The sequence below is a fragment of the Schistocerca serialis genome, chromosome 6 (genome assembly GCF_023864345.2).
Source record: "Schistocerca serialis cubense isolate TAMUIC-IGC-003099 chromosome 6, iqSchSeri2.2, whole genome shotgun sequence".
Classification (NCBI taxonomy): domain Eukaryota; kingdom Metazoa; phylum Arthropoda; class Insecta; order Orthoptera; family Acrididae; genus Schistocerca; species Schistocerca serialis.
The window spans coordinates 317,159,455-317,176,950 of NC_064643.1; the positions used below are offsets into that span (position 1 = coordinate 317,159,455).

At 46.0% G+C, this 17,496-nt stretch overlaps 1 protein-coding gene across 1 annotated transcript in view; it reads left to right on the plus strand.

Moving 5' to 3' along the window:
• Positions 1 to 17,496, plus strand: part of LOC126483884 (alpha- and gamma-adaptin-binding protein p34-like) — an 83,476-nt gene that overhangs the window by 17,021 nt on the left and 48,959 nt on the right. Inside the window, exon 3 of the mRNA XM_050107141.1 lies at positions 8,363 to 8,486. Coding sequence (XP_049963098.1) covers positions 8,363 to 8,486 — 124 coding nt within the window. The remainder of the gene's footprint in view (positions 1 to 8,362; positions 8,487 to 17,496) is intronic.

The window sequence follows — 17,496 nt, forward strand, 5'->3', positions numbered from 1 at the left end:
TGATACCTGAGCTGTGACCTCCTCATGTAAGCCTAGGAGTGGTTGCTTGTCATCCTGGAGCATCGGAACTCCCGGCAGTGGCCGCCATGCCAGACGGCTCGTGCTGTGGCTGGGTGGGGCCTGTGAGGGTTCTCTCCTGATCAGAGTGGGTGGTATCAGGGCGGACGCTATGCAAATGAAACACATACAGGTCCAGAACTCTGGCCATTCTTCTGCGGCTGTCTCTCTGCGTGGAACTGATTCTTTTAGTGCTGCTTCTCCTGCCCCTTTGGCCTTCCATTCCATGGCTACCCCCTGGGAGGAAGGTCAGACCCGTCGGCTAGGGGCGAAACCTTTCCCCCGCTATCTGGTTTGCACCATGACTCATGACTGATGGGGATACTTTCACCAATATCAAACCTTTATTCTTTGTGGAACACATTGAAGACAAGTTTGGCGAAGTGGACTCCCTGAGCAAGATGCGGTTGGGTTCGTTGTTGATCAAAACTGCTTCAGCTGCCCAGTCTGCAGCCCTTCATGCCTGTAACCATCTTGGCACACTTCCTGTTTCCATTACCCCCCACCAGTCTCTCAATAGGGTTCAAGGTGTGATTTTTCACAGGGACCTCGTCCTTCAAACTGATGAGGAACTTCGGGACAATCTCAGACAGTGGGGTGTTCAGAAGGGTCTGAAGGACAATCGCGTTAATACTGGTGCCTTTATCCTGGCCTTTGAAGGGGATACCCTCCCTGTGACATGAAACCAGACATCCCACCACATGTGAGATGTTTTAAGTGCTTGCGTTTTGGACACGTCTTCTCACTGTTCGCTGGCCCCCCCTCTGTAGTGACTGTGGACGTCCACTCCATGAGAGAGTTCCTGTGTTCCCCCTCCTGTGTGTGTTAATTGTCATGGCAATCATTATCCACTTTCACCAGATTGCCCAGTATATAAAAAGGAAAAGAAGATACAGGAGTATAAGTCCATTGATCGTTTAACCTACACTGAGGTGCGTAAGAAGTATGCATGTCTTCACCCTGTGTCCATGATGTCTAGTTATGCTTTAGTTACATCTTCACCCCTTCCTTACCCCAGTCCCGGACCACTGTCTTCCTCCTCCCCTCAGCGTCTGCCGGTGAAGGTGTCCCTCCTGGGATACCCCTTCCCAGCACCTTCCAGGCCAAAGGTCTGCTGTCAGGCGACGACCATGAGAACCACGGTCTGTCGGCCCCCAGGTCACCTGATCTCTTTCTGTTCCCGATCTTGCTGCAGCTGGCTCCTTTATGCTACACAGCCCTCCCCGATCTCAGACAGAAAAGAAGAAGAAACATTAAGTCCCAGGACAAGGAGCTGCTGGTGTCACCAGAGGTCCCATCCCCGGCTTCACAACCAGATTCTGACCTTTTGTTCATGGATGTCGCCCCCTCCTTGTCGGTGATGGGTGGTGACCCGGTGGCATGACTGGCTTTAGCTTGTTCAACCCCCATTTGAATCATCGTTCTGTGGTTATCCAACGGAATTGTAATGGATATTATCGTCACCTTCTGGAGTTGAAATCCCTTAGTTTGTCTTACTCTGCAGCTAGTGTGGTTCTACAGGAATCTCATTTTACTGATGATCACTCACCGACCCTTTGTGGGTTCTGTGTTTTCTGTCGAAATCGGGTCGGTCCCCTGCGGGCCTCTTGTGGCGTTTGTACGTTGGTCCGTACAGACGTTGCTAGAATGTGGATTCCTCTTCAAACTACATTGGAAGCGGTTGCTGTTAGGGTCCACCTGGACTCTGGGGTCACGGTTTTCAATCTTTATTTCCCTCCAGAACAGGACTCTTACACCTGCTGCGCTAACTGCCCTCCTTCAACAACTTCCTCCTCCCTTCCTCCTCCTCGGGGTTTTTAATGATCATCATCCCTTGTGGGGCAGTGCATTTCCATCTAGACGAGGTCTTCTCATAGACCAGTTTATTGCAGACCACGACTTGTGCCTTCTTAATGATGGCTCCCCTACTCATTTCAGTGCCAGTCATGGTACCTTTTCTGCAATTGATCTTTCTCTTTCTTCTCCCTCCGTTCATTACACTGGTCGCCACACGACAACCTTTGTGATAGTGACCATTTCCCATTGATTCTCTCGCTCCCTTCCCGCTCCCCGATGGACAGGTTACCTCGTTGGTCTTTCCAATGCGCCGATTGGCCTCTATACACTGCACAGGTCTTGTTTTCTCCCTCCTTGTCAGGTTGTATTGATGACGTCCTACGTGATGTGTCTGACGTCATTGTTCACGCTGCTACCCTTGCTGTACCACGGCCATCTGGACCATTTCGCCGCTGACGAGTCCCGTGGTGGAGTACGGCCATTGCCATCCATGATCGCCGTCGAGCTTTGCAACATCTTAAGAGGCACCCATCCATTGCCAACCTTATTACATTTAAACACCTTCGCGCTGAAGCCTGTTATTTAATCAAACAGAGCAAAAGGATATGTTGGGAATGCTTTGTTTCTTCCCTCAGTTCTACTGTTACTAAGTCTTGGGTATGGGCTACACTTCGCTCTCTCCAAGGTTGCCATCGGCAGTCCACCCTCCCAGGCCTTCACCTCCCAGATGGCCTTTGTACAGACCCATTGATTCTTGCGTAACATCTTGCGACCCATTTTGCAACGGCATCAGCATCAGCCTCCTATCCACCTGCTTTCCTTCACCAGAAACAGTGGGCCGAAGCTTCCACCTTATGTTTTACCCCTTGTCAGTCAGAATCTTACAACAAACCTTTTACTGAATGGGAATTTCTTTCTGCACTTTCTTCTTCTCATGATATGGCCCCTGGCCTAGACTCCATTCATAACCAATTGCTTCAATATCTCAGTGCTCCACAACAGCAACATCTTCTCCAGGTGTTTAACCATATTTGGCTCCAGGGCGACTTCCCTTCTCAGTGGAGGGATTGCATCGTGGTTCCTGTCCTTAAGCCTGGTAAGAACCCCCTATTTGTTGAAAGCTATCGGCCAATTAGTCTGACAAATGTTGTTTGCAAGTTACTTGAACAGATGGTAGCCCGTCGGTTCAATTGGGTCCTCGAATCTTGGGATCTATTGTCCCCTTACCAGTGTGGCTTCCGAGAGGGACAGTCTCCAATAGATCACTTACTTCGCTTGGAATCCGCAGTACGGCAGGCTTTTTCCCAGCGCTGCCATTTGGTTGCAGTATTTTTCAACCCTTGCAAGGCCTATGACACGGCTTGGTGCCATCGCATCTTACACTTCATCAGTGGGGTCTTTGGGGCCCACTCCCGATTCTTATATGCCAGTTCCTGTTCCATCGGTCATTCCGGGTTCGGGTTGGTACTGTTTTTAGTTCTCCACGGTCCCAGGAGACTGACATCCCACAGGGTTTTGTATTGAGTGTGCTTCTTTTCCTAATTGCCATCGATGGACTTGTGGCCTCTGTCGGTCCTTTGGTCGCCCCTGCTCTGTATGTGGATGATTTCTGCATTTGGGTTAGTTCCTCTTTGATGGCCTCTGCAGAGCGGCAGCTCCAGGGAGCTATACGGCGTGCCTCTGCATGGACCCTCTCACATGGGTTTCAATTCTCTCCTTTAAAATCGCGGGTGGTCGACTTTGGTCGCCGTACTATGATCCAACCCGATCCGGAGCTCTATCTCGATGCACAACGATTGCCTGTGGTCCCACAGTTTCGTTTCTTGGGTCTTCTTTTCGACAACAAGCTCACTTGGCTGCCTCATATCAGACTTCTGCAGATAGGATGTTTCTGTAAACTCGATGTTCTTCACTTCCTTGCCCACACCTCTTGGGGTGCCGACCACTCCATCCTTCTCTGCCTTGACCGTGGTTTAGTTCCGTCTCGCTTGGACCATGGTTGTCAAGTTTATGGTTCGGCTGCTCCTTCCACACTGCACATGCTGGATCCAGTCCACCATCGTGGTATCCGTTTGGCCACTTGTGCCTTCCATACTAGTCTTGTTGATAGTCTGCTGGTTGAAGCTGGTATCCTCCCCCCCCCCCCCCCCCCCTCCCTTTCTGTTCGGCGGTCCCAGCTTCTGGTGTCTTATGCAATTACTGTCCGTTCCTCTCCCACTCATCCTTCCTATTCTATCCTGTTCCCAGACCATGGATGTTGCCCACCTGATTCCCGCCCTCTGGTGGGTTTACCGGTTGGGCTCTGCCTTGCGTCTCTTCGCCGTGATTTTCAGTTTCCTTCTTTGTCCTGTCTTCCATGTGTCCTCTACCCTCCCCCCCTCCCCCCCTTGGTTGGTTCCTCGGCACCGAATTCGGATGGATCTCTGCTGAGGTCCAAAAGATTCCATCCCCCCCAATGGTGTTCCGTTCCTTTTTCCGTCGAATTTTATGGGAGTTTCAGGATGCTTTTGTTTTTTACACCGATGGCTCTAAATCTGTTGATCGTGTGGGATATGCCTTCACGTCCTCTGTTGGCACGGAACATCATCTGCTGCCACCTACATGTGGGGTGTTTACTGTGGAATTGGTGGCAATATCCCAGTCCCTTACCTTTATTAAACAGTCCCAACACAACCATGTTTTGTTATGTACGGACTCAATGAGTGGTCTTCTGGCTATTGACTGGTGTTTTTCATGCCATCCCTTGGTCTCGGCCATCCATGACCATCTCACTGATCTTCACCGTGCTGCTTGTTCTGTTGACTTCCTTTGGGTCCCTAGCAATATGGGTATCCCAGGTAATGAGCTTGCTGATCGTTTGGCTGGGGGAGTAGCGGATTTACGGCTCCACATCAAATCCCAATTCGCACAGTCATGGGCCAACTCTTGGGAGGCTACCTCCCTGTCTAATAAACTTCGTGTGATTAAGGTGACACCAGACCCGTGGCGTTCTTCCTTTCACCTCTCCCAAAAGGACTCTACCACACTGTGTCCTCTCCGCATCAGCCATACCAGGCTGACCCATGGTTTTCTTTTCCGTAAAGAGCCACCCCCACTTTGTGGTTGTGGAGCCTTCCAGTCAGTAGCCCACATTTTGGTGGAATACCCCCTTCTTTTGGCTCTGCGTACTAAGTACAGACTTCCCCGCACTTTATGTTTAATGTTGGCTGATGATTCCCAGGTGGTCGAACTGGTTCTCTGTTTCCTCCGGGAAAGTGGTTTTTATTCTCAATTTTAAGGTTTTTAATCTCACTCTGGTGTCGAGGCAGGGCGGTGAGTGTTGGGGTATCTCCCACTGTAAGCTGTGTTTGGAGATTCCTGACTCCCCTTCCTGGCCAAGATCCTCTTTTCTTCCCCTTTTACTCTGTTTTTATCACTTTTTAGAATTGGTTAGTCTCCTTTTCCCATACGCACTTCTACGTTCTAGTGGTTGAACACTTTTAAATCGCAGGTGGTCTTGCCTCTACTGCTTCAGAGGTAGGATATTTCCTGCCTCTAACATAGCCTTGGGGTCGCTCTCTTGCTGACTTACCTCATTTTGTTTTTACCATTGACAACACGACTGCACTTTTACGTTTTTTAGCCTTTCCCCTTTTATCATTCTGACTTTTCTGAGATGTGAAATTATCTGAATGGACCACATTTGAAACAAGGGACTGATGACCTTGCTGTTTGGTCCCTTCAACTCCAATCAACCAACCATCTACCCAATTTGTCCAGCTTGTCTCGTACACTGACTCATTCCAGCACTGGTGTCGCATTGCTCTTGCTGACAGTTCCCTCATGGAGCCACACTGATGCAGATGAGTGGTGTCTTACGATAATGGCTCAGAACTGTATTCTGACTTCGTTTAGCTGACATCCTCCCTTCTGTGAGATGCAATAGAAATTTTTAGACATATGAACTTGCCTGCAAAATGGGCAGATGATTTGGTGGGAACATCTGAAGGCAGATGAAAATGATTAATGCGTGTGCTGATGGTACAAATTTCCAGTCAACTTTGAGGGTGTTTTAACACTTCTGGTTGGGAGAATGCAAACTGCCGGGAGACATTTGTTTAGAAGGAGGTGCAATTGGCACAAAGCCACCCATGTGGCACAAAGTCACCTCCGTTTATAGTAACTGGAAAGGACATTCCTGGTTATACCAGGGGTAGGCAGAGAAACCAAGTGACCAGCTGTCTTTGAAATGCCGCTGGTGACCTGTCAGGAAGGATTATTGACAAGCATGAGATGTGATGCGTTTTCGGGCCATCTGCGAAAATTATAGTTCCTTGGCAGCATAAAAGACCATTTTTACCTCTAAAAGTTAGGAGCTTAACAGATCGTTATCCAATGCAGTTGGTCACACACAGACCAAACATTTAGACTTACAGAAGAGTGCTGCTCTGAACACCAGAGGTACACACATTTTGAATAACCATGTTGGTCAATGGTTGCAGAGCACTGCTTGGCAGCAATACACTCCATGGATTTCAAGCACATGAATAGGCTGATGTATACATTTATCTTATGAAATTTCACTCCGAAAGAATCCGTTGAAATATGGAGAGCTTGCCCTTGCCTTTACCTTTGTTAAAAATAGTTGAAACATAGACCAAAATCAGAGACTGAAAAAGCAAAGGTCAAACAACAAGATGGATAAAGGGAAGTTGAGGTCGTTGGAAACTAGTTTTGTCTTCTTTGTTTTTTCTGCCTATATTATTTCCCATTTGTGGGAATTCATAATTCTGAAAGAGTATTTTATGAGAACAGATGTAAACAGCCAATGTCAAACTGCTCAGATTTTTGTTTTTGTTTAATAACACATTTTGCACTAGATGTATTCCTTGTCGAACACATGGATAGTTGCTGCTTGGAATAGAGTACTTTTTGGTTTAGTATAACATGCAGCATAAGAATGACTATTTAATGTGGTTCATTGATTCAGAAGTAGAATTTACTTGAGAAAACTGTAAACTTAGGAGGAGACCGAATGACTGGCCACTACCTACTTTCAGGTACCTACTCTCTATTACTGCTAATAAGTATATTTAAAAAAAAAAAAAACTGCCGTTGTATCTTATGGAACTGTTAGTTCTCTCATCAGGAGGATTGGGAAGGAGGGCAGGTCACTCAGATCCCAAATTGAGAAGATCTTGCCCATAATGTAACAGGTTCATCTTGTTTGTCATAGTTCATCTTGTTACTGTTAAATACTGTAAATAATGGGAAAAAATTACTTATGGTTAATATGAGTGTGCTGCACATTTGGTACTCTGAAGTTTGCAGAATTTTAAATCATCATCATTTACTTTGGTCCTTTGTTCCACTTCAACGCGGGGTCGGCCTAGTTACTATGGATTTGGTGATGTTGGTGTCAGAGGGTGGCCAGATGCCCTTTCTGTCACCACCCGTACCCCCAGGATGGAATTATTGTACCCCAGCTGTCTGTGTCTAGTGTAAGCCATGAAATAGTGTGAACACTTTTCAAATGTCTGTGAGTCGCGTAACTGAGGTGGGATGTGTAGAACAGCCCAGTATTCACCTAGTGGGATGTGTAAAACAGCCTAAAAACCACATCCAGGCTGGCCAGCACACCGGCCCTCGTCGCTAATCCACTGGTTGGATTCGATCTGGGGCCGGCGCGCCTACCCGAGTCGGGGAAGCAGTGCATTAGCGCTCTCGGCTAACCTGGTGGGTTAAGCAGAATTTTAAATACTTCATGTTAATAATAATTGGTTGACATGAACTGTGTGGTGATAGCAATTTTTCAACCTGACTAGTTTTAGGCACTTGTCCATTGTCAACAGTACCTTATGTGCAATGCTTTTTAGCGTGTGCCAGGGATGATTTTATGTAATAATACAATTATATGATTTATATTTGTAATCAGCATAGTGGTAGAAGTGAAGCTGTGAGGACGGGTTGTGAATCATGCTTGGGTAGCTCAGTTGGTAATAGCACTTGCCTGCGAAAGATGAAGGTCCTGAGTTTGAGTCTTGGTGCAACACACAGTTTTAATCTGCCAGGAAGTTTCAGCAAACACCTGAAACTAGTCCAGCAAGATAAATTGCCATCAATAAGCAACTTATGTCAAACAATTAATTAGTAATATGACATATTTACAATATTGTTAATATGTTTGTGCATTTCATATGATAACTTAAAATGATTTTACAGTGTTGTGCAAATTGAAGTTTATTTATCAGTAATACATTGAAATTTGGCAATGACAGTCTGGACAGTGGAGATCTGTATTTATAAGATTTTTATGGAAAATCATCACTTGCATTTATGGCTATAAGATTTTTGGGACAGAATCGTTGCATGCACAGTTTCACATATTTATATCACCACGTAATTTTCATTTGTAACAACTAGAAATACATCATAATAACCACCTTGTTCTGCAGCATATCTAGCTGTATTGCTAACTTAAGTAGAACTATGTTATCAATTCATAACATTCTATGTTAATTATTTTCAGAGTGATGGTCTTTCTGCTGTTGAAGGTTGGTTATCATTCCTTAAGGAGTTTGAGCCTGAAGTTCAAATATTGCTATGTGATCGATGTGAGGAGGAACCCCCTGAAGGACTGGCCAGAGTCACAGGTACGGCGTTGTGTTTTCCAGAGAAAACTGTGTATTGATGTGTGTAGTTGTTCTAGAGCTTGCTGTATCTAAAGAAACTTAAACTGGAAAATAAGCTTGAAAAGCTATGTAATTGTGAAGAGAAAAGTAGTGAATAAGTCCCTTAAATAAGTATTGAAGTATGCTCTCCTGCTATACCCAGTGTGAATGCTGTGTCAACTGGGAAATAATTTTTGGTATACTCACAAAAAATTACGACCTTAAGTACTTAACAAGTTTATATGCTGGCAGTGATGTCACTATTACACAACAGATAGAAATTTTGAGTTACGGCTTACCGTTCCAACTTTAAATTTATTTCTTTATAAATTCTGCAGTGTCAGTCATTGTATCAGTCAGTATCAGCAAAATTATGAAGAGTTCCCACTTTCCCTGGAGCCCTTCATGATTATCACAAATGATATAAAACAAAGGTAGTTATTTGTACAAAGGGTATGTCACATAGCATTAAGACTAGTATGTGGGTCCGTAAAACTTACAATGTTGATGCTACTAAAAATATTTCTTTCTTCTGGTAGTTTCACTAGATACCATGAGCATAAGAACACTGAGGAACATACAGGGACATTAGTTGGTGCAAGTCATTGAAATTAAGGTATCCTTTTCATGGTTCCCCACCTCAGTCGGTATAAACAGAACCCTTATAGGATCACTTTGTCTGCCTGCCTGCCTGTCCATTGGACTTTTCAGAACCCCTTTATTGAAGAACCAGTAGATATATTAAGTTGAAATTTATGTCGTGTATTAAGTGCTATGATCCCTTGGTGATGTAAAAAATTAAATGTTTTAATTCAATGCAATGGAAAGATATGGCCTCGAAAGACGTGGCCATTTATGTCATATTCTGATATTCACAAGTGTACCCATCAAAACCTATGTGATACTTCCTGTTAATCTGGAATCATGAAATTTATCAAGAAGCTCATGTTTTTGCATCCGGCAACTGCCGCCTGCAGGCTCAGTGGTCCAATACAGAACCTTGCATACACAGCCATTTCGAAGTGATTGTTATGCTGTGTTGTGTTGCAAATTAATACATATCTTGATGAGTGGCAAAGGGGTTCCTGACCAATCACAGACAGTGTCAGATGCTCTTTCCAGTCCTTGGAGAATGATATAGGGTAGTACTGTATGGAGTGAATACTTGTGTCAACCAGAATCTGATTTTGGACATACTATCACACACCTTAAGTACTTTGCAATTTTATGTCCTGGCAGTGGTGCTGCTAGAACAGAACAGACAGAAATTTTGAGTCAAAGATTACCATCTCAGCTTTAAATTTATTTCACCATAAATTTTACAGTATCAGTCATTTTATCAGTGTGCATCAGTAAAATGGTGAAGGGAGCTCGCCACTCTTTGGTGGGTTCATGCTTAGCTACCATGGGGCCCCAGCCTTTGCAGCATTTTTTCCCTTCCATGCTGCATCTCTATCCTCTTGCTATTCTTTTTCCCCTCCCTTGGGGAACATATCTGGGGTGTTATTCGGAATGCTTTGGGCATTTGGAGTTCCTCTTTTTCTTCTTCCTCCCTGTGTGCCCCTGAATGCTAGCCCACGTGTCTGACGTGTAACCGGTGACTGGGTAAAGCATAATTCCCAGCCCCAGTTCAACAGGTAGGGTTCGTAAGTACCCCCTGGTACAGGCCAGGTCCAGGGAGGGGTGATTGCATGATCTGCAACCTTCCCAAATCACCGATTGGTTTCTCAGTCAGGTGTTCGGGAGGTGTGACCTGAGGTGTGAACAATCACCTAAGGCGAGTGTGCCCCCTTGAGACGCTGGCAATCATGGGGGATTTTCTCGCAATGAGTCACTCATCTTCACAATCAATGTCTGCAAAACATAAACATAAAGAGCCTAATGATTCAAAGAATCTTCCTGCTGCACCATGGTTCCTCGTGGTCTCATGTACTGAAGCCAGTCAGTCCTTCACCACAGAATATCCGTGTGTTATTCAGAAAGGTGTTGATGCAATTGTCAGCCCTGTGAAATCCTGCTCTCATTTATGGAATGGCACTTCGCTTTTGGAGACCTTCTGATTCTCAGGCACAACAACTGTTTGCTGCCTCGCTTCTCCACGGCTACCCTCTTCGTGTCGAGGCCCAACTTTTAATTCTTTCCTTGATGTAATTTACACCAGGCTGCTCGACAGTCTAACTGAGGCCGAAATCCAGTCTTGCCTCTGATCAGGTTGTCAGTGCCGTCCATCATGTAATGAAGAAGGTAGTTTCTTCCTTACTGCCCATCTGCACTCTTTTTCTCACCTTTGATAGAGTGGTGCTTCTGTCCAAGATCAAAGCAGGCTATGAAATTATCACAGTTCGGCCGTACATTCTTGAACCTGTTTCATCCGCACTAGAACGTCTTGTCGACACCCAGCCAAGTGTGTAACCTGTGATACGGATCCACACGAGGGCAATTGTCCGCCTCCTTGTCCCCGCAGTATCAACTGGAATGGCGGCCATCCCGCCTCCTCTCAGGATTGTCCTGTGTATCTTTATGAGTGGGCTGTCAAAGAGAATTGGGTGAACGAAAAAGTGCCTTACCCAGTCGCTCACAAGTTACTGGCTAGTCACAAAACTTGCATTCTCCTGTCTGGCACCTATAGTTCTGTTCTTGTTACCCCGTGCTCCATGAAGGACATAGCCAATCAGACATGTGATCTCCAATTCAGCTCTGAGGTTGTGAAATTGCCCAGTGTCAAGGTAGCGTTGCCATCCCCCTATCCGGCTGTGCAACAAGCCATCAAACCCTCGCCTCGAGGGGCGAAGTCACTGTTACACAACCGGTAGGTCAGAAAGGACAGAAGGTGTACTCCCATGAATACTTCAGCCAGACAACACCAGAGTCTTCCTCTAACCAGAAAGGCTTGAAGAAGTCCACCAAAGGCAAACAAACGGTCTTCTCCTTCGCTGACTCAAAGATCCTCTTCGACGGTGTTGCCACAGGATACCTTAGCTCGGCAGGCCTCCATGTGGCCGGTGCGCACCACCAACCATTTTTCAGCATTGGACTCCACAGACTGACCACACAAGCAAGCCGACGCTTCTGTGGACTCCATGGAGTAGGATCCTCCTACTTCTGAGCCTTATAGTAGCAACCCTTCACAGGCTGTCACTCGGCAGCCGCTATGGTGACACCTCTATATCTCTGCCTCATCATGACTCTCCTCCAGTGGAACATTTGCAGCCTTCGGTCCCATAAAGAGGATTTACTGCTGTTTTTAGCATTGCAGCATCCCCTTGTACTCTGCCTTCAGGAAACGATATTGTGCCCCCCCCCCCCCCCCCCCCTCCCCTCCTGATTGCTTTAAGCTTTCATATTTCTTACTGGTTCATTTTGGCATTCACCCTGAGGTTGGCATTCCATCTCTTGGGGGCGTCGTGCTGCTCATATGGGATGACATTTATAGTCAGCCCATCTCGCTGATACCCATCTTCAAGCTGTTGCAGTTCGCCTTTTCCTTCCCCACCTGACTTTTTCCCACTGTACCATTTGTGTCCCTCCATCATTCATTGTCACCGGAGCAAACTCCCTTCAGCTTATTGGGCAGCTACTTCCCCTATTTTTGCTACTCGGTGACTTTAATGCCAATCATCCCCTTTGGGTTACTCCCAGGACCTGTCACGGAGGTTCCCTCTTGGCTGAACTTCTTAACCAACTTAACGTCTTCTGCCTTAACAATGAAGCACCCACTTTCCTTTCCGACTCCTCGCATACTTATTTGCATTTGGACCTATCCTTCTGCACTGCCCAGCTTGCCCATCATCTTGAGTGGGCCATTCTTTCTGACACCTAATCGAGCGGCCATTTCCCGTGTACTATCCGTTTGCTGGCTCCTACCCCATCTTCATGCACACCCAAATGGAAGCTTACTAAGGCTGACTGGCAGCTTTACTCCTTCCTGATGACCTTCGAAGAACAAGATTTCCCCAGTTGGGATGACCAGGTGAAATATTTCACAAACGTTATCCTTACTGCTGCGGAAAGTTCCATTCCTCACACTTCATTTTTACCACATCGTTTCCCAGTCCCTTGGTGGACTGAGGCATGCCATGACACGATTCGCGGACGGAGACTTTCTCACCACATTTTTAATGGTCATCTTACTATGGCAAACTGCATTCATTATAAACAGATGCATGCAAATTGTCATCAGGTTCTTCGGGATAGCAAAAGAGCTAGCTGGATTTCATTCACTAGTCCTTTTAACAGTTCCACTCCTTCCTCTGTTGTGTGGGCCAACCTCTGACAGCTCACTGGGACAGAGAGACAGAGATCCATTCCCTTATTTCCGGCCTGACAGTAGCAGACGATGTCATCGTGGACCCTTATTGCTATCTCCAACTTCCTCCATCAGAAACAAGCAGAGTAGGTTCAGGTGATACCCTTCTCTTCTCCGACTCGTGAGTGGTACAATGTCACCTTTACTATGAGGGAGCTAGCTCATGCTCGCAGTTCATCCTGATCCTCCACCCGAGGGCCAGACACCATCCACATTCAGATGTTGCGGCACCTTCCTCTTGCGGGCAAGCGCTTTCTGCTTAACATGTACAACCGCATCTGGGCAGAGGGCACATTTCTTGGACGTTGGTATGAAGCCACCGTCATACCCATACCTAACCACAGTAAGGACAAAAGCCTCCCTTCTAGCTACTGTCCCATCTCTCTTACCAGCTGCATTTGCAAGGTGATGGAACGTATGATTCATGCTCGTCTGGTATGATGGCTTGAGTCTTGTAATTTACTGACAAATACACAGTGTGGATTTCGAGCATGGCATTCCTCAATTGACCATCTCGTTATTTTGTCCACCCACGTCATGAATGGCTTTTTTTACAGTGACCATGTTTTTCAATTTGGAGAAGGCCTACGACACCTGATGGAGAACTGGTATCCTCCATACTCATTACAGTGGGGCTTCTGTGGCCACGTGCCATGTTTCCTTTAGGAACTTATAAAAGACAGAGTTTTCAAGGTGCGTGTGGGTTCTGTCTTGTCAGACACCTTTATCCATGAAAACGGTGTGCCCCTGGGTTCCATCCTGAGCATAATCCTCTTTGCTATTGCGATTAACCCTATAATGGCCTATCTCTTGCCAGGCATCTCCAGCTCCCTTTTTGTTGACGATTTTGACATCTATTGAATTCTCCACTGACAGGCTCACTGACCGGTGTCTTCAGTGATGTCTTGATCATCTTTACTCATGGAGCATCGACAGTGGCTTTCACTTTTAAACTGACAAAATCGTCTGTATGAATTTCTGGTGACACAATTGGTTTCTCCCACCATCTTGAAATCTGGGGCTATTGCCTTTCCATTCATTGAATCTGCGAAATTCCTGGGGCTCATGCTCGATAGGAAACTCCCTTGGTCCTCCCATGTGTCTTACCTGGCAGCCCTCTGTACGCCGTTCCTCAATGTCCTATGTGTCCTGAATAATACTTCCTGGGATGCTGACAGAGCCACCCTCCTCCGTTTGTACCGGTCCCTTGTCCGTTCAAAACTCGACTATGAGTGCTTTGTTTATGCATCTGCATGTCCATCCCTCTTACAACGTCTCAACACTATCCACCACCGTGGCATCCGTTTGGCCACCAGTGCCTTTTATACAAGCCAGCTTGAGAGTCTGTATGCTGAAGGTGCTGAACTACAACTGTCCTACTGCCATGACTTTCTCTTCAGCAGGTATGCATGCCATTTGTCTGCCATGCGTGGCCGTGGCCACCCATCCAATGCCTCCTTTTTGATGATGCCTTTGATCACCTGTATGGGGCGCGTCCGTCTTCATGTTACCTCCTGGAGTCCACTTTCGGCACTTGTTATGGCGGCTTAACTTCACACTACCTGCAACTTTCTCGGTGCGTGTAAACTCTTCATGAAGTGGCCCATGTTAACATTGGCTTTCATTCGCTTTCTAAGGGCTCTGCTCCAGCCTCCCTCTATTGCCTTCAGTTTCATGACTTTTGCATGGAACTTAGTGTTAGTACCTTTGTATACACTGATGGCTCTCGGACTGACAGTGGGGTCAGGTGTGCCTTTGTCATTGGCACCCATGCCTTTCGATATCGGCTTCCAGCATACTGCTCAGTATTTACAGCCAAGCTCTTCGCCCTGTATCAGGTCATGGAGTACATCCGGAAACACAGCCTTTTCAGTTGTGTCCTTTGCTCAGACTTGCTCAGCACCCTTCAAAGTCTATATGCGCTGTACACTGCCCATCCCTTAGTGCAGTGGGTCCAGGAAAACTGTCACTTGCTTGCTCTTGGTGGAGCCACTGTGAAGTTTGTGTGGGTTCCTGGTCATGTTGGTCTGCCAGGAAACGAGGCTGCTGACGCTGCTGTCAAGGCTGCCATCCTCTTACCTCAGCATGCTAGTCCCTATTTCCTCCGATGATCTCTGTGTTGCTTGTCTGTCAGGAGGTGGTTTCTCTCTGGCATTGCCAATGGTCCTCCCTTCGCGGGAATAAGCTCCAGCTTATTTAGCCCCTCCCAGCGGCTTGGACGACCTCCTCTCGGCCCTCCCACCAGGAGGTCATTTTAACTAGGCCACACATTGGGCACTGCCTTTTTAGCCATCATCATTTGATAAGTGGCGCTACCCCATCAGTTTGTAACCATTGCACTCAAGTTTTAACTGTCCGCCACCTCCTGATGGAATGCCCATGTTTTAACTGTTTACGTTTCTGTTTGGGTTTGCCATCTGAGTTATAGGCCGTTTTAGCAAATGATGCGTGGGCTCTCGACCACATTTTACTTTTTATCCGCCAAAGCAATATGATGAAGGCCATTTAATTTTTAGTTTTGGACCTCCATTTCTGTATGGTGTCTTATTCAGCCCTTTCTCCTCGTGCCTGTTTTATGCTGTCTTCTCTTATGTCAGTTGGGACTGACGTATAGTTGTTTTTTAACTCCTCTCTATCTTCGTGTTCTATAGTTTTGACTTGGCCATGTATGACCCCAGTTGTTTTTGCGCCCTAAAGCAAAACAAAGCCAACTTTCCCTTGAATGTTTAAAACATATTGAGAACAATATAAAACAAAAGCAGTTACTTGCGCAGAGGGTACACCACTTAGTACTGAGAACAGTTTCCTGTCTGTGGGACTCTGAAACGCACAGTTTTTGTGCACATTGCTCTGTTGTACCAAAGTATTGCTTGAAAGGGAATCAGCGTCCTTGTATTTATGTGTGTTTTTCTATACTGTACTGTTGTGATGTCAAACTCCTGAAGCCTAGTGCCCATCTTGCCATTCAACCCAACAGATCCTCCAGGCTATTTCGCCAGCATGGAGAATGGTGATCCATCATGACAGTGAATGGTTTGCTAATAAATATGGCCGGAACGTGTTTATGACCCAAACATCTGCTAGGCATGCTTTCTCTTTGTAGAATAATTCTTCTTGCACTTGGAGAAAACTCTGGAAGCATCACTTTTTCAGCACCTTCCTGAATTTGTACTCTAATTGCACGTATCCCAAAACTGCTGGCGTCAGTGTGCAGTTCTGTCTGAGCAGTCTCGTCATAAAAAGCTGGAACTGTACAATATGTTTGTACATCCTTAAGGACAAGGAAAGATCCTTCTTGCATGTCATCCCACGCAAATTTGGCATCTCCTTGCAGCAGCTCTTGCAAGGAATGTACCGAGGTACAGAAGTCCTTTAAGAATCGCCGATGGTATGAGCACATTCCGTGAAAACTTCTCACATCATGGATGTGCCAAAGAGCTGGAAATCTGTGACTTTTCTAATTTTCTCTGGATTGGGATGGACTCCATCCCCATTCACTAGATGCCTCAAGTTTTTATTTTTTGGGCGATTAAAAGACACTTCTTTGGATTGAGGAAGAGATCTGTGGTCTGAACACACATTAGCATAGTTGTTAGATGGCATACACGTTCTTCAGATGTCTTCAAAAATTGACCATGTCATTCAGGTAGCAAAGACACATCATCAACTTACTCATAGAGGCTGCCAGGAGTTATACAAAGAGTGTCTTTTCCTGGTCAGCCTTGTAACCTCTGTTTGCCAGTAGCCGGTCTCCATGTCCTCAGTCGAGTAATACCTCACTACTTTCAAGCAATCCAGGGTGTCAATGCACAACAATGGGTAGACATCTTTTTATGTGATTTTGTTCAGTTGTCAGTAGGTGACGCAGAAATGCCATTGTCGTCTTTCACAAGGATCATCTGAGAGGATCAATGACACTCTGAAGGTTCAATGATGTCATCATGCAGCATCTTTCCATTTCCTCTCAGATAATCCGTCATCCAGTCGGCGGCACTCCATATGAGTGATGGCTAATTAGTGGGTGATTTCCAGAGTTTATATGGTGGTCTATCATGGGTTGCTTGGTCTGACTTTTCTCAACTTTGGGTTTGAAAGCATCTGACGATTGATGCTGAGTAGATAGCACTCACCAGAGTTACTCCTTTGTGAGGCTAGATACAGGTGGCAGTTCAATAGAATTGTGTGTAATGGTAGCAGAGCACTATTATTTGTCAGTAACATTAAGCTGCCCTTCCTGGACTGGTTCACCTATACATTTGCACATGCAGTGGGTAAACAAAAATGTGAAAACACCAGGCAAACAACACATTGGGCCTGCAATGCTTATTACTGTGTAGGAAAACTGTTGATGTTCAAAACAGTTCCTTTGAATCGATTAGTACAGGTCCTATATGGTTTTCAAGGAAATCTTATACAATTCTTCCTGCATAATTGTGCCAAGTTCGGGTAAAGATGATGAAGGTGGATAGTGATCGTGCATCCTTCTCCACAAAGAAGATCACAAAGGCTCAATAATATTGAGATCTGATGACTGTCTTGGCCAGAGGACATGTGACATTTCATCCTTTTGCTCACAAAAGCAGTCCTGGGCACTGTGAGCTGTGTGAACAGGGCCCTTGCCGTCTTGGACCACAGCATCGTTATTGGGGAATAATCATTGTACCTTGGAATCAACCTGACCAGCAA